Raw genomic sequence first — 18,525 nt, forward strand, 5'->3', positions numbered from 1 at the left:
TCCCTGCAAAAAAAAGTTGGACTAATCTTTTCAGCTCATATTGCCCTTCAGACCGATCCCTTCCACTCGTACCTAAGGTTTGACCAAGTCCTCCTGTTCCTGCAAATGGTCAGCCTCTCACATGACTAGTCCTAGAATGCTCTACTCCTAGAGTTACCTGATCAGAGTGCAAACTTTCAAGATACTCTTGTGGACAGCCGATAGTTAATCTGTGGGTAGAGCGTCCGAGACCGGTTTGCGGTGGCTGGACACGGCTCTTTCTATACTCGCCAAAAAAATTTTACGTTCCAACGAATGATATTTTTTTTTGAATACATAACCACTCAAAAAGGATTCTTTCTAAAGCAGTCCCCACTCCCCTGCTGGGCGCAGACCCGTTCTCACTGTGGTGTGCATTTGAATGCTGAAAGAACATGTGCACTGAAGTCATATCACATGCATCCTCCAGCAACTAATTATTGAACAGAGATCACAGAATCTACAGTTACGTACTTAACTACCATCGAACTTGTGCAATTTGAGCTGACTTTAATTTAACACAGCAGTGGTATTTCAGCAGAAAGTCACCGTTCTTTAGAAATTACAGTCTTTGTCCTTGACATGTTATTTACAATGGAAATTCTTAAGCCGACCAGCTGTGGCAAAAACATCTCGATAACCCACGCTGTAGTTATGTCATAAGCATAACGCTGCATATCCCGCTAAGCCGACGCATTCAGCCAACAGCGATGGGAGGACGGCTTAAGGACCGTATGTCTCATTGACATGTTTAATCCTTTGTTCAGGGTCCCGTAGTGAAGATTCCATGTTCTCCTTCCATGTTTTCTTTAGCCTTGTGTCTCCACTCCCCTGGATTGGACGCATCTTTCCTCTCCATCTGTTTCAGTAATGGCTTCCACAGGTGGATCTGCTTCATGAGCTTTATTTCCCTGGAAGGTAGTTCAGTCTTGCCCTCGTTGTCTCCCTCTTGTGTTTTGGGTAGTAGCTCCAGCTGTTTTTCACACAATGTGTTGCCATAGGAACAAGCACTTCTGAAGGCTTCAGCGAACACAAATGGCACGTGTCTTCGGCGTGCATCTGCGGTCCACCTCTGTCTAGTGCATCTGAAGCGTTCGGTACTCGATCGCTTCTCGTACTACCCTCTTTCTTTCCTTTTATCTGTTGCTTTGTGAGTATCACACTCTTGTAACCGTGCTTCCAAATCACCAACCATGCTTCCATTAGCCAAACGTGTTTATAAACATATAACTCGGGATTATCATCGGTGTAACTTTAACGTTATGTTTAGACTATGTGTCAAGCATGGCATGAAGGTTCGAGGGTTAGGATTAGTAGCATCAGCTGCCCTTGCATAAGAATTTGTGGTAATGAAAACATTTTGTAAGTATCTGCATTTTTCATCACCGGCAGGGTGTCCATGGATACTAAAACTCTGTTTGTCTAAAATGCTTGTTTGTCTAAAATGCCCTTTAATTCATTAAACACCTTAGTAGGAATTAAGTGATCTCGTATTCAGATTTTAGTCTGGTGGGCTTTTTATTAGTATATTATTATTATTATTATTATTATTATCATTATTATTATTATTATTATTATTATTAGTATCAGTAGTAGTAGTAGTATTAGTAGTGTTTATTATTATCATCGTCATAGTATTATTATCATTATTATTTATTTTATTATTGTTGTTGTTGTTAGTATTTATTGTTATCATCATCATCATTATTTATTTATTTATTTTATTATTATTATTTATTTTATCATTAGTAGTAGTAGTATTTATTATTATTATTATTATTATTATCATCGTTATTATGATTATTTATTTAATTTGTAATATTATTATTATTATTATTTTATATTTTTGGGGGGCAAACATGTTCATAAATAATGCAGCCGGTTACCAGTTCTCGTACCAGTCCGTCACTGCGTAATTCTCCTCATGATTTGATTTTGACACGTTTACAGTTTAAAAGCAGCTTCATTTTTGCGATGCTGTAAAAAAATAAATAAATAAATCTGTGAAACAGGTTTCGTAAGTCTCTTGAATGATGGTTGATATAAAATGCAAACCCATTACCATTTATTTTGTACATAGCACAAGATGCAAGAGGAAGCAAGGATTACATGGTATCTCACTCGCTCGCTCTCTCTCTCACACACACACACACACACAAACACACACACACACACACACACACACACACACTAACTGTTGTGATATCTTCTATGCAACACTACAGTGTGTGAGTGTAATTGTTCCCATGAGAGTCTGGGCTGCTGGAGATAGCAGCAGTGTGTGGCATGTTTGCGTGTGGTTGTAGAGGCAGAGATGCGCTGGTCTGCTGTTATCAGCGTTAATTAAGGTCGGTCTGTCAGCCTCAGGAAGAAGAGCTGATAAGGGCTGAGCTCCTCTGAGGGCAAAGTTTATGCAGTAAAGGGTGTGTGGATGCTCGTGTACGCGTGCGAATGTGCCGAGGCGGTATTTCCATATGTGCGCTAATAGTTTACGTGTTCATCTAGACGTCCAGATAATCTTAACCTTACACCTCACACACACACACATGTAAGGAATAACACACCTGCGGTTTTATAAAAGAAATCGACGATTCAGCCCAACACTAAGCAGAAGAACCTCAGAAGAACAGTTAGAACCTTGAAGTTGGTTATTTTCTTATAATAACGTCAGACCGAATCCATCGGCAAATTTATCTCTTCATGGTGTCAGCGTTAGCTTTAATAGAGAAACAGTGGATGACTTTCTTTAACGTGTCTTTAACGTGTCCCGCGGTTTCTCTGGCGAGTGTGAACTCGGAGCCAGATCAGATATTTAAAGCAGGCACTTTTAAAGCTGAAACTCTTTCAAGCCCTGAGGCACGGATGAAGAGTTCGTGGACAGAGGATGCTCTATTTCTCTTTAACCTCTCTCTCTCTCTCTCTCTCTCTCTCTCTCTCCCTCTCACTCACACACACTCTCCTGTATAATAAAGCTCGTTGAGTTATGTTAAAGCCAGTTTTATTTCTATTTATTTGATTTTTCTAGTCCTACTCCATCACTCGGTTTGTTTAACACAGCTGCACTATATTTTATCTTTATGTGCTAGATGAGGTGTTATCAGGTAAAAACTGCTGATTGATTCCCCTGATAAAATATTACAGAATCTTCCCTCAAAGCTTTTTTGGTTTTCTTCCAAATTCCTCAACTCCAAATTAACATCTGAGTTCAGTGAACATCTCAACGAGGTGTTAAAAGAAGGACGGGATTAGTTTCTCTGTCGATGTGTGGCTTATATACAGGAAGATGTTTAGTTTAAATCTGGCTGTTTGATTTTACCTGTAATTCCTCTCCCTCTCTCTCTCTCTCTCTCTCTCTCTCTCTCTCTCTCTCTCTCTCTCTCTCTCTCTCTCTCTCTCTCTCTCCATGAGGAACTGTAGGATTAATATAGCGATTTTATTCTTCGGGCGCAGAATCCGAAAGTGTCTTAAAAGATTAGAAAGTCAAAACAAAGTAGAAGAGTAATAATATGATAGTAGAATAAAAAGTTCTTCACAATTACAGGAAACACTCGTTGTCTTTGGGGATGACAGTTAAGAAAATTTAGCTCATCTTTATTGCGTTAAGAAATTTTAATAAAAATCTATCAGCTCATTTTCCACCTTGAAACGGAGCAAGTGCTCATCATTCTTTTGCCCTCCATACAACCATCACCCCCCATTTTTTTTTTTACTTCAGTCTGTTCTTCATTTTCATTTTATTTTCTTGTTTTGTCCAATTGTTTTTGTTTTGTTTCACACACACACACACACACACACACACACACACACACACACACACACACACACACACACACACACACACACACTTTTGTAAAACGAAAAATGATTTATTAACCTCAGCCTGAAGATCATCCCTGAATCATCGCTCTATTAGATTTCAAATGTGAAGCATGTGTGTGTTTGTGGGAGCTTAAAAATTACGATTAGTTTGAAGTTAGAATTCGAACCAGATTTAATTCATGTAATTTACATGGCATAGATTTGAGGTTTTCTCTCATCATGTTTTGTTTGCCTTTTTTTTTTGTACTGCCTTTGAATACGTTTTAAAACGTATGACGACAAACAGTCGCCGAACCCGTTTACTCAGTCAGAATCACTGTTATTGTAAAGTACCCTGTGTTTACATGTACAAGGAATCTATAGAAAGATGAACTTGACAGTGTTTACAACTTGAAGTTAAAGGTGCAGTATGGAGTCCGAGTTTTTGCTTATGTAGCTCTAAACTCTAAAGTGCACCGGATACCAGAGATGGGGGACTCGAGTCATATGACTTGACTCGAGTCAGACTTAAGACGCAAATTAGAGACTTGACAAATATTTAAAAAAGACTCGACGACTTTGACTTGACATTCATGACTCGAGACTTGACTCGGACTTGACTTAAATGACTGAGAGATGCAGGACTTGACTCGAGTCAGACTTAAGTCGCAAATTTGAGACTTGACAAATATTTCAAAAAGACTCGACTTGACTTTCACTTGACATTCATGACTTGAGACTTGACTCGGACTTGAGTTAAATGATTCAGAGATGGAGGACTCGACTCGAGTCAGACTTAAGTCGCAAATTTGAGATTTGCTTGACAAATATTAAAAAAGACTCGGCTTTGCCTCGACATTCATGACTCGAGACTTACTTGTGACTTGGACATGTGTGACTTACTCAAACCTCTGCTGGATACCATGCTGTAACACGTGAACACTCTTTACTGGATTGTGTAGCTTTATGTTCTATCACTACAAATTAGGGTGTAAAGGAACATTTAAATTAGCTTGGTCTTTTTTTTTTAATAAAGTACGTCACTCAGCATGTGAAAAGCTCCCATTCGGTGTCACTTCAGTTCTTTCTCTCAGGCGCCCCTTCCTTTAATAGCACAACATTCCCTGCTTACCTTCGGGTTAGGGATGAGCCCGTATAAGGAAGAGCAGATGAGCGAGAGATAGTGAGGGGGTAACGCTGCTGAAACGGACGAGTGTGTAGCACACAGGTGGGATGTGTGGAGAGATTGAGAACTTCTCTCATTAAGCCCTTAATGGCGGGTGAAGAGCTAGTTGACCCTGTAACCCCATCAACACTTCATTTTCTATCCTCTTCAGAGTGCTAGGAACAATTCCCAGAAGCTTTCACAGCCCTGTGTTCCTTCACATCTGGACATATTAATGTACCTGCGCTTTCCTCCTTTTCCCGTCCGATCGTTAGTCTAGACACGTATTTATCAAGCGTAGCAGTGTAAGAGCTTCGTTTCATCATGGTTTAATGCTGTTAGAATGAGGCCCTGTTCTCTCTCACACACACACACACACACACTTTTACTGATCTGTTAAGAATAAAAACACACTGATTTGAAAACAGAACAGTGAAAACATGAACAGTAAAGAACAGTAAGACCAGCACATTGAACAGTAAAGAACAGCAAGACCAGCACATTGAACAGTAAAGAACAGTAAGACCAGCACATTGAACAGTAAAGAACAGTAAGACCAGCACATTGAACAGTAAAGAACAGTAAGACCAGCACATTGAACAGTAAAGAACAGCAAGACCAGCACATTGAACAGTAAAGAACAGTAAGACCAGCACATTGAACAGTAAAGAACAGTAAGACCAGCACATTGAACAGTAAAGAACAGTAAGACCAGCACATTGAACAGTAAAGAACAGTAAGACCAGCACATTGAACAGTAAAGAACAGTAAGACCAGCACGTTGAACATGAACAGTAAGACCAGCACATTGAACATGAACAGTAAAGAACAGTGAGACCAGCACATCGAACAGTAAAGAACAGTAAGACCAGCACGTTGAACATGAACAGTAAGACCAGCACGTTGAACATGAACAGTAAGACCAGCACGTTGAACATGAACAGTAAGACCAGCACGTTGAACATGAACTGTAAAGAACAGTAAGACCAGCACATTGAACATGAACAGTAAAGAACAGTAAGACCAGCACATTGAACAGTAAAGAACAGTAAGACCAGCACATTGAACAGTAAAGAACAGTAAGACCAGCACATTGAACAGTAAAGAACAGTAAGACCAGCACATTGAACAGTAAAGAACAGTAAGACCAGCACATTGAACAGTAAAGAACAGTAAGACCAGCACATTGAACAGTAAAGAACAGTAAGACCAGCACATTGAACAGTAAAGAACAGTAAGACCAGCACACTGAACAGTAAAGAACAGTAAGACCAGCACACTGAACAGTAAAGAACAGTAAGACCAGCACACTGAACAGTAAAGAACAGTAAGACCAGCACACTGAACAGTAAAGAACAGTAAGACCAGCACATTGAACAGTAAGACCAGCACACTGAACAGTAAAGAACAGTAAGACCAGCACATTGAACAGTAAAGAACAGTAAGACCAGCACACTGAACAGTAAAGAACAGTAAGACCAGCACACTGAACAGTAAAGAACAGTAAGACCAGCACATTGAACAGTAAAGAACAGTAAGACCAGCACATTGAACAGTAAAGAACAGTAAGACCAGCACATTGAACAGTAAAGAACAGTAAGACCAGCACATTGAACAGTAAGACCAGCACATTGAACATGAACAGTAAAGAACCACAACCCTTCTCTAAACATTATAATGCCTTGCACCACCCATCTCTCTTCTCTCTCTCCCTCCTATCCTATGCCTTACACCACCCTCTCTCTTCTCTCTCTCCCTCCTATTCTCTCTCTCTTTCTCTCTCTTACTCTCTCTTCCTCCCTCCCCCTCTCTCTCCTACTCTTTCTCCCATCATTTCTCTCTCTCTCTCTCTCTCTCTCTCTCTCTCTCTCTCTCCCCCCCTTTCTCTCCTACCCACCCACCCTTCTCTTTCCCTGCCTTCCACCCACCCCTCTCTCCTCTGTCTCTCCATCCCATTCTCTCTCTCTCTCTCTCTCCGACCCACCCCTCTCTTTCTCCCATCCTCACTCTTTCTCACCCCCTTTCTCTCTCTCTCTCTCTCTCTCTCTCTCCCTCTCCCACCCCTCTCTTTCTCTCTCTCCCTCTGATTTTGGGAAGCTCAGCTCAGTTGGTGTGGGGACCACTAAGCCACCGTGGTCCCCCCCCCCACACACACACACCCAGACATTTTTTTTTCCTCATCACTCCGTCTCACTTCAGTTGGAGTTGATTGAGTGTTTAATAAATTATATTTCCATAGAAGTATTTTTGCAACATGACATCGAATCAAAACAAATTAAATAGAAGAACAAGGTATATAACCTCAGAAAGAATAATAAGCTGCCATTAAACAACAGGTTTACATGTAGCTGAAGGTGTTTTACAGGAAAGAGACCTAATATTACATATTTAGTTAGATAATGGTAATAAACCTACAAATAAAACAAACAGCAGCTTGTTAAAGTAGCTTGATTACCAAAAAAAATGTTATTTAAGCTACTTTCTGACTAGTTTTTGTTTGCAGACTATTAAGTGACAATGCAACTTAGAGCTGTGTGTGTGTGTGTGTGTGTTTATCTATCACAGTGTTAAATGATAGAGTGATAAGCAACATTTTAATTAAGACTTTCTCAAACCCCATGCAAATGAAGCCTGACAATAAAAGTAAACAAATCCAAACTACTGCCTAGAGTAAACTCCTCAGGCATTTATTGTGTGTGTGTGTGTGTGTGTGTGCGTGTGTGTGTGTGTGTGTGTGTGTGTCCTCACTGCCCCTCACTGTATTCCCCTCTCCCATGTTCACTCTATGAATTCTTGTCCTTTTATTTCTCCTCCAGTCGTTAGCGTCTGTCTTTATTATTCACGTCTCGTACATTTCTTCGTACAAGCTGCAGGATCCTCCTCAAGGCTGCACGGGGGAGGTGTAGGGCAGAAGCAGAGCTTCATTTATCCTGAGTAAACTGTCTGTACATGAGGCCAGCTGGTGCCTGTGGTCTGGAGCTGACCATAATGAGTGTTACTAGTCAGGAGGTCAGTGTATTAAAAGGCAGTTCTGAGAGAACGTGCCGGTGGTGAGGAGCCTGCTGGAACATCACCAGAGCTCATTTATTAGTTTACACTACAGAGCAATGGTTTAGGCAGCATTGGGTAAAGTGTGTGTGTGTTTGTACGCACTTATTTTAGATTTTGTTTGATGGTTGAAATGATCGAACTCAAACAAAAGTAGGATTAATCGAGTCCCATGGCGGCACCCGGTGACGAGGATAAACCTTGTTTGGGAGTGTGTGAGGAAAATAAATGCTGTGTGTTGCCTGTGTGTTTACACAACATTAACAAGAAGTACATGGTCATAATGGCCATGATGTATCTCTCTGAGAGAACCTAATAGCAGTGTGTGAGTGAGAATCCCAGTCTATCCTTGCTGTAAGACATAGAAGCTTATTACGATCTGCTTACGAATGGTTCAAGCTAGTGACTGAAGCTAACGGTTTATCTGGCTAACATCTAGCTGTTATGGCCATAATACCAAATATATACCAAACCATAATATATGCTGTCTTTTTTTTCTCTTTCTTTCCTTCACTTATAATGGAATAACTGGTCAAAACCAAGGAAGACATTTTTTTTTTCTTTTTTTTTCTTTCAGTTTTTTTTTTTTTTTAAACAATTTCCTTATATGACATTATTTAGACCTTCAATTGGTCAAAATATCTCAAAATATTTCACATGGACGATGAGACCATTTATAGATGAACTATACAGCATTGTGTTTAGAAAATAAGCTTTTAAACAGTGTATGATCCTGTGTTGGGAATTGAATGAACCTCCAAAAGAAATGTCACAATCTTGCTTACTTAGAACTCGTGAATTGGAAGCTTTTGGAAATTTTTTACCGAAAAAGTTATTATTATGATTTGAGAGAGAGAGAGAGAGAGAGAGAGAGAGAGAGAGAGAGAGAGAGAAGGAAAAGCAGTTTATACACACAGTGAAAGGCAGGTAGCGAGGTCAGGGTTAGAAACTGAGAGGGAAAGAAGTTGAGCAGTGAAGTGTGAGGAGAGGAAAAAGTCACAGAAGAAGCCCGCAGTGATCGAAAACAGGAGAGGGTGGATGGACTCGACACACACTGAGCTGACACTGTTCTCTCAGCCTCACCGCCTATACTCTGGAAATCATCATGGCCGCCACGGCCGCTGCACACGTTCCTCTGCCTCCGCTATCGGCTTTTTCCATCTCCGCTGTCAGAGAGGGCGAGCAGCATGTCGCTGCACTTTCTCCCATTTTCTGTAACCGAACCTGACCCCAGAGCTCATACTGAGGATTCTAATACAGTACACCGACACAGCCGCGGCTCTGTCATCGACTCTGGAAGTTTTGGCACCTTTTAAAAGGGAAAAAAAAAAGTCTTATACAATTTAAACTTTTCTTCTCAATACAGATCTCTGGGAAATCATTTTGCTTTTGACCAAATTTGAGGTAGAACAATGTTTTTCATGTTCATTGCTGTGTTTTCTGCTCTAAGAGACAGGTGGCTCTTGATCTGCACAGAGAGCAATAATCAACCGTAAGAATGTAAAGGAGCTTGTTCTAAATATTGGACCGGAACAAGATCTTCTACAAGTGTCCCCAATCGTGTTAGACATGACAGGAAATGATTCCTTGTTGTTGTTGTTGTTCTCTCAGTAGGAGGAGTCACCAAATATTTGTTTTTGTGGTGTCGGTCATTTCCAAGCTTCTATTTTCCAGGGGAAACTTCACTAGATAAATATGTATAGTACCTGTGTACATGTCTGGAAAAGGAGGTTCTTCAAGGGTTCCAAAAAAAAAATAAAAAATCACTGAACCCAATATCATCCAGGAAAAGGGATTCTTTACTTCACATTTGTTTGGGGGTTAGTTATGGGTTCTTGGCTCTCTAAATGGGGTTCATCTTCCGTTCTGAAAAGGAAGCAATGTGGGTTTTTGTGTTTTATTTTTTTTTTCTTTTTGCTGTGGCATGATTGGACTTAAAATTCAACAGGATCACTTTTTTGAGGTCAGTTTTGAACCCATGCAAGCAGAGGGACATCACCTGGTTTACTGATATGTCAGTTAAAACTTCAATACTCAGGAGGAACGTTAACCACCAACAAGTTTACTTCATGCTTGTTTCTTTTATTAACGATATTACCGAGCATGATCACCTGAGACATCTTTCTTTCTCTTGGTCGGTGTATAAAATTATTAATGAAGGGACTTTTTTTTTTTCCTCCACACAGACAGGAGGCGCTATTGGCGGCCATCAGCGAGAAGGACGCCAACATCGCACTCCTGGAACTGTCCGCTTCTAAAAAGAAGAAGACTCAGGATGAAGTGGCTCTGCTGAAGAGGGAGAAAGACCGGCTGGTACAGCAGCTCAAACAGCAGGTAACACCACACAGCTGCCTATTCCGGTATCTCAGATCGAGGTCTCGCGCTCAATCTGGTGAACGCTCGGCACAGACGAGAGCGCCGCTCGTTTACTAGGACGCTCGCTAAGGAGTTCACAGGTTACTCTGTTCACTTAGCCAATTAGAACGCTTTCTTCTTCCGACTCATTATCATTCATGTGTTAATTGGAGGACAAAATGAAAAACAGCTTGAAATTAAAACAGAATGTTTAAAGAGGAACAGCCCAAAGATTAGAAAGCCCTAATACGGTGCAGATGTTCGACCTCAGATTCGTTTGGCAGAACTCCCTTACAATTACTCACCTTCTCCTCAGGTCTCAATAAACCCTCAGAGGGGTCACACACACACACACACACACACACACACACACACAAAGAGCTGGAACGTACATTAACACTTTGTTAAATGTCTTTGTATTTTAGTATCACTTAATTCACTTTTTATTTATTTATTTATCTATTTGTTTGCTTGTTTATTTATTTATTAGCACTTTTTGCATCTAAAAAATTTTATCAAGCATTATCAGATTCCGTATTTTAAATTCCTACAGTAAAATACAGTAATTGTGATAATTAACAGAGAATATTAGTTTAATTTCCTGCAAAGGAAATAATAGTAAAAGCTACAATTCTACTCTGACTCCTTCCTTAGCTTTCTCTGTTTATTATTTATTTATCTTTTTATTATTATTATTATTATTATTATTATTATTATTATTATTATTATTACATTGAAATAGTAGTGAGTCATTTCACTCATTTAATTATGATTTTGTTGTCCACTTTAAATTGTCACTTGTTAACATGATGTTCGCATATATCCCATTTTTATATCTGAGTTTCTTAAACAGCTCAGTCGGTGTCTTGCTGTATAAATGTGGTCTGAGTAGATACGGCTTGTATTAGTACCGTTAGTACGAGCTTTATAGTGAAGCCTGATGCGTATAGTCACTCAGAAAGATTCACGTTAATGTCTTCACTAATTTTAATTTCCATTTGTTTACACTTAAAAAAACTTTTTTTTGCACACACAGTGCACATATTAAAGGTGGGGTCTCCGTTGTTTGAAAACCAATGTTGACATTTGAAATCACCAAAACAAACACGCCCCTAACCCAAATAGGTCCCATCCCTGTATTAATAGCCCCGCCCACACATACATACATAACCCAGGTGACTTTATCACAGCTGAAGGGAAGAACAATACGATTGTAGATAAACAAACAAGCAAAAATGCCACACAAGCATAATCATGTAAAGGACAAAGGCATATATTAGTTCTGTGTAACAAAGCAAAACCAACGTTACTCACCTATCGAGAAGGAAAAAAGCGCCTCGGCGTCTTAAGTAAAGTCGGCCACATATTCACAGATCGGAGTTTCCCGAGTCAATAACTCCTGTGCTAAACGCTGTTACTACACAAAACGCGGTTGTAGCTGCCTCTCTACATTACTACGATAGAAAAGAGGTGTTATTTGTGTAGTAATAGCGTTTAGCTCAGGAGTTATTGACTCAGGAAACTCCAATCTGTGAATATGTGGCCAACTTCCTGCTCCTTCAGTTCTCTCCAGCGCTGGAAAGCTGATCCTATATTAACACGTCCTACTTCTTGCCTTATCGTAAGTCTTTCTTCGCTTTCTTTTTGTTTTTATCCTCCATGTCAATGTTAAAGCCGCTTTCTGCTAATGTCACACATGCACACCGAACACACTCTCCGCACATATCGACAAGCCCCGCCCCTTTCTGCTCATCGGCTACACGTTTGCTTTGTTTTCCGGCCCATCGCAGTTTTCTGAATCATTTCTCAAACAACGGAGACCCCACCTTTAATACAAAGAACGATTGCATGCGAGTTTTTCTGCCCTGAAGCTTTAAACGAAGCTCTACACTTCACTATAAGAACATAAACACAGAACCGCATTGTGTTTATTCAGTTAAAGTCATTCACACAAAAATGACATGCATCTCAAATAGTATGAATATAAGAAAATATAACCACGTCTCTTTATTTATAGACATTTCCAGTTCCAATCAAAATCTTACCAAAGTCCACTTCCAATCATTTCAATTTGTTATAGGATCGGATTGAGTTTCTTTTCTCTGGTATCCGGCCAATATCGAACCTGGGTATTTTCAACCAATGCCAGAATGTGTACCGCTGTCTTGAAACCACACCCTATTATGCTCTCTGTGTATAAAGTAGGCTTTGTGTGTATGTCCAGTGTCGAAGAGCATTTTGATCAGTGTAATTAGAACAGCACTGCTGGGGTCTGGTGTACAATGGACGCATTAGAAAAAGTGCCTTGATGAATTTAATGAACCTTTACCATGTCTACAATAGAATCTGTGCTGACTTAGGCCCCGTTCACACTGCAGGTAAAAGTGGCCCAAATCTGATTTTTTGGGGTCAAGTGACCAGGTCAGACTTCTTCAGGAGCAAATCTTGCCCAGATCTAATTTTTTCAAATCAGATTTAGACCACTTCTATATGTGGTCCTGAATCAGACCCAATGTGGCCGCAGTGTGAACAGCCAAGGCAGATTTGATGCGACTTTTACGTCAATCTACATCGACGTTCGTCACAATTATGCGACGGCGAGTACGCACACGAACGTGACCACGCCTACAAAATGGAGAACAGTGATGGAGCAAGTCAGTGGAGGGAGAGTGAGGTGTTAGACCTAATTAGCATATACTGTAGGGAGATGCTTCAATTCAGGCAAAACTATTAATGTTACGGCTGCCATTACACAAACATTTTGAAAGAAAAGTGAAAATGTTTACTTCCTCCATAACCTCGCCAACTTTTTAGCACAACGGCGTTCTGCGTATGATGTCATTGTTATTGTTCGTTTGCGCATGCGGGTCAGTTCGAAACAGCAAACAGTTCACGCTGGTATCTGATATAGGCCACATTTTAAAAGGTAATGTGAACAGCCAAACAAAAAAAATTCTGATCTGAGCAAAATATCCGAATTGAGCATTAAGACTTTTAGTGTGAACGTGGCCTCAGATTTCTGTCTTTTCTGTCTCCCCCCCTGATCGGAAGGTCATTGGTTCGAATCCCAGGTCCACTAAGTTGCCACTGCAGGGTGCCTGAGCAAGGCCTTTAACCCTCAATTGCTCAGGTGTATAAACTGAAATAAGACAATGTAAGTCACTCTGGGTAAGACTGTCTGCTAAATGTAATAAGCTGTCTTAAGTATTCATTAAGTAACCTTTTATTTGTTGGGAGAAGACTCCAGAAGAAGTGACATCAATACAAACTGTAATTGTTGTGATGATAGACAGGAGACAATCTTAAACGACTCATAACTTTCTGACCATTCCGTCTGATTATTTATGGGAATCTTTGCTCGGTCCAGTATATATGAGGTTAAATTACGCAGCGCTGGTAGTTTTTCATCTTTCACTATTGTTTTATGTTATTACCAGACATTTTTGTCACCATTCACCTTCTAGCGGTCCTGGCGTCGAGCCCGTACAGAACTCCCACCTGAACGGGACGGCCGTGAAATATTTAATATATAAATGTACCGTCTTTGCCCCTACACACAGTGAAGAAGCTGCATTAATCCAGAGCTTTACAGCAAAGCCTGATGCAGCCCATTAATCATTCTCCAGGCCCTCCTGTTTATATTTGACGTCTTTATGACACCCCAGTGGCCGAGCGGGTCTCCCAAGCTGCACAGTGGTCTTTCTGTCTCACGTGTGAGGTGTGGGATGGTTAGTGTGGTCTGCGTCATAATGCTCAGCCTCCGTCTGATGGATCACAGCAGAGACTTCCTGTCTTTTCCCATGTTAACTGTATGTCAGCATACTGTGTGTGTGTGTGTGTGTGTGTGTGTGTGTGTGTGTGTGTGTGTGTGTGTGTGTGTGTGTGTGTGCTTGTGTACAGTGGGATTCAGGTTTCTTATATCAGTAGTCGTTTCAGGCCCCATGCGAGTGTTTGGTTTGTGTTAGCTATATAAGTTCTCGAGGGCCGCTATAAAGGCTTCATGTGATGTGTGTGTGTGTGTGTGTGTGTGTGTGTTGCGTAAGGTATGAGGAATGTGCATGTGGCAGTGTGCGTGTGTAATGGACTGTGGCTGATCTGACATGGTTCAGAGACAAAGAGGAATGGTGTTGATCTATGACTCCGGGACTCTGTTTTTAGACCATGTTCTGGAATGGCAGAATTGTGCCGAACTCATCGGTTCATTTAGCTTTATGACTAGCTCCCTAAAATATATATATAAATAAATAAATAATAATAAATACAAATAAATCTCGAAATGAAGAATTTGTTCATTTAGTAACTGCCGGTCGGTGTTACACCGGGGATGTGTTAGTGTGGAAGAAAGCAAACGCTGTCGCAGGACAGGCGAATAGAACGGAATCGAACGCAACGTAGGAGAATAGAATGGAATGAAGCAGAATGCAAACAGGGAGGAATCAATCGGAAGCGAATTGTATGGAGCAGAGTGGAATGTGGAAGAATGAACCGGAATCGAGCGAAACAGAATGGAATGGATGGTGAATGAACCGGAATAGAGTGGAAGGATTAAAGGAACAGAATGAAACAGATTGGATCGGAATCTTAAGGAACAGAAGAAAATTAGAACGTAACAGTCGGCGCCATTGTACAATAACTGTCCAATGAAACCGGACCGAGACCTCCGATACGTCTCCGTGTAAAATATCACAAATGAACTATGAAGCTGATCCAATTTCTAACATCGTCTTCTATCGTAGTATGTTTAGTCAGTACGTTAAGGAAAAGATGTCTTTAAACGATTCAGACCTAAAGTGTTGCCTTAAATAATATAATGCACTGATTGCACTAACGGGTTAATAAAGGTACTACAGGATTCCCATTGCTCTTGTGATTTGTGCAGAATTTGTATGGTGCAATATTTAAATATTATACCAATATACCAGGTACAGATGTTCTATACCAAGAAAGATGAAACTCTTAGTCAGTTAAAAGTGGGAGCAGTTGCTCAAAACTCTATCATTCGGAGTAAAAATAATGGCCTAATGGTAGGAGAGTTTGACTCCTAACCCTAAGGTTGTGGGTTCGAGTCTCGGGCCGGTAATACCACGACTGAGGTGCCCTTGAGCAAGGCATCAAACCTCCCAACTGTGCTCCCCGGGCGCCGCAGCATAAATGGCTGCCCACTGCTCCGGGTGTGTGTTCACAGTGTGTGTGTTCACAGTCTGTGTGTGTGTTTGTGTGTGTTTACTGCTGTGTGTGTGCACTTTGGATGGGTTAAACACAGAGAACGAATTCTGAGTATGGGTCACCGTACTGAGCCGTATGTCACGTCACACACTTTTGAACTAAAATGACCTCTCAGGATTCTTCTCCAACATGGCTACCCAATTACAACTCACAGTAAAGGTAAAGTTACAGGTTAACGCTGGCGTTAGCGCTTGTGCTTTAGCGCTAAGTTTCACACGAGACTACGGGTGATTTTTCTCGACGAAAGACCACTGGATGTTTTCCGTGTAGTTAATAAACAGACATACTGTACGGTCCACAGAAACGCGATTAATTGAAAGGTCTACATGAGAATGCACAAATACAAGACTTGTTTAAATTGTGTAATTGGCTATAATCTCTTATAATAGTAATAATAATCTCTTATAATATATTATAATCTCTTATAATATACTTTTAAGAACACTTCTAACGTACCGCATACGACTTCGATTCCTAGGGCATCGTATTGGCAGGGAATCGTAGCGTTCTTTATAGCATCAGGTCTTAGACTTGATGTTTTTAACTTTATTTTCATTGTTGTATCTAATGACCACTTTCACTATGTTTCCATCCACACGGTAAGGAAGGATGTCTTTAAACGATTCAGACCAATTACTGTTTGTAGGACTCCTGAGACAATGTTAATAAGTCCTTTTATAGCTAACCTCAGATTGAGCACAAGCTATGGAAGGAGGTTCAGTAATTACATCCTGTCAGAAGTTCTGTTTCCTAATTATCTGCTGCCATGCCTCAAACTAGCCAGACATTATTGCTTTAGTTGTAAAGCTTATTCAAAGTGGGCACAGTGGAGATGATGGTTCTGACATGGCTACTGTTTTGTTTTGTTTTATATACAGTTTTCTTTCTCATTTCAGCAGAGCCATGGTTTGGGCACCCACTGGCGGAATAAAACCATTTTGTCCCAAAGAAAGCCACAGAAAATATAAAATGTCAAAATGCCCCAATGCTGCCAGGGCTACCACACAGCGGAGAGGGAAAAAGGAGTGTGGAAAAGTAAAAGCGTGTGTGTCCAATTGCTTTAGTATTGCTCCCGAGAGAGAAAGAGCTGTCCATGTTTGAAAGCATCCTTTTATTGGGCTGAAAATGCAGGCGTTTTGGTGCATGGGCAGGGCTACAGGCGCCTCGTGGACCAGCTGTGGCCAAACTGAACCGAGTCCTTAAATTAGCGCACAAGGCCCTGGAGGGAATGACTAGGAGGAGGGGAAAAAGAAAGGCAGCAAGCGTAGAAGGGGGAAAACAGGCCAAAACAAAAACAACTACTGGATTCATTAGGGAGTTTGTTGGCTTAGAGGCCGGAGGCTGATCCAGCAGTGGTGAGCCTGAGCCCCGGGGCTTACACAGCCATCCGTGCTGGATTTGTCTTGGACTTGGGGCAAATCTTCCTGCTTATTTGGGGGGCCAAAAAAGAGCTGCTGTTTTCGAAACATCTCAAAAAAAAATGACTGTTTTCCATTCAGTTTCTATTATCGTGGATGGATCGATGATTTTATTATTTCTTCAAACTCAACTGCTTGTAGATGATTTCAACTCACAAACAATATCTTTGACTCACATTGACTACTCTGCTGATCTCCCCCCCCCTATTCAGTTAAATGTTTTTTTTTTAATTGGCAGTACAAGTGAAATATAAACCCAGACAGTTTATCTGCCGCCTCAGGATTCAGCTGACGTGAAAAGTTTGCTGTATCAGTATTAATGATATCAGTGATTTCCATTTCCAAGAGCATTTTCCTGTCAGAAGTAAGCTCTTGTTTGCCACAGATGTTACAATGGAGTTGAATAGAATCGAATAATTCAAATAAGGGTCAGGTTTTGCTTCTTTCCTCACTCATCATTTTACAGTGAGGTCTTCTATCAGAATAAAGAAAAATTCAGCATAGAGTTTGTAGAAGCGGCAAACGGCAACAAAGCTTTTGAAAGCTTGAGCCGAAGATACAGACGAGGTGGCAAGACTAAAGCAGTCAACCCCAACCTTTTTTCGCCGCGGACCGGTCCATGTTTGACCATTTTACCGTGGCCCGCTGGTGGTGGGGGGTGGGGGCTATACAATTAAATTAAAATGAATAATTTTAATTTAATTGTATTTAAACATGCCTTTTTAACTCAGTACAACGCTAAATCAATGAGAACCCTGAGCTTGTTTCTTTGCAACGAGATCTGGGGTAATAGGAGACAATGACACCCGAAGTGTGTTGCTTATGTCCACTTTATTCCGTTGTTTTGTTTTGGTTGCCGTCACTGCAGAAAACCCCGCTTCACACAGATAGCATTTAAGTGCTGTGGTGACAATCTCATGGTATTCCGCCATGACTTTAATCCAGAACACCGGCAGAGTTTCTAACTTTCTAACGACGTCTGTTTCGTGCTCATTTTTGCTAATTTGTGGGTTAAATTTGAGCAAACACAATATACACGTACACCAAGCACTGTTAAACATGACAAAGTACCGGTGGACAGAGAGAAGAGCGATACACACCTTCTCTCTCCACCAAAGCTACAACACCACTGCCGCTTGCAGCCGCTCAGCTCCACACGTCACCTAAAACCGCCCAGATATCACGGTATTTTGCGCACGCGCCGTATTGGTGCGGCTTTAGGTGACGTCTCTCAGCTCCCGGTTAACCTCTCGTCCATGGAAAGTCGCACAAACCCGAGAGAAATACACAAAAATGTAAAAAAAGAAGAAAAAAAAAGTCAACTTAAAATGTCATTACAACATAAATCTTGTGCGTCGAAGATTAATACGCACTTCGATCAGGGTGGATTTTTCCTTCAAGGCTTCGCTCTCTGTGCTGTTTAATAAGGCAGCAGTTGGCTACAAAGGGACCTAAAGAATGTTTTCAGACCTGCTTTTAAAGGCAACAAACGTCATG

General features: G+C 40.8%; 1 protein-coding gene across 10 annotated transcripts in view; it reads left to right on the top strand.

Annotated features, from left to right (window-relative positions):
- erc1b (ELKS/RAB6-interacting/CAST family member 1b) overlaps positions 1–18,525 on the top strand; it is a 198,666-nt gene that overhangs the window by 134,518 nt on the left and 45,623 nt on the right. For all 10 annotated transcript variants that reach the window (XM_047803716.1, XM_047803718.1, XM_027151398.2 and 7 more), the window contains one exon: positions 10,216–10,363. In XM_047803716.1, the coding sequence (XP_047659672.1) occupies positions 10,216–10,363 (148 nt within the window). The remainder of the gene's footprint in view (positions 1–10,215; positions 10,364–18,525) is intronic.

The sequence above is a fragment of the Tachysurus fulvidraco genome, chromosome 19, assembly GCF_022655615.1.
Source record: "Tachysurus fulvidraco isolate hzauxx_2018 chromosome 19, HZAU_PFXX_2.0, whole genome shotgun sequence".
In the NCBI taxonomy this organism is placed as follows: domain Eukaryota; kingdom Metazoa; phylum Chordata; class Actinopteri; order Siluriformes; family Bagridae; genus Tachysurus; species Tachysurus fulvidraco.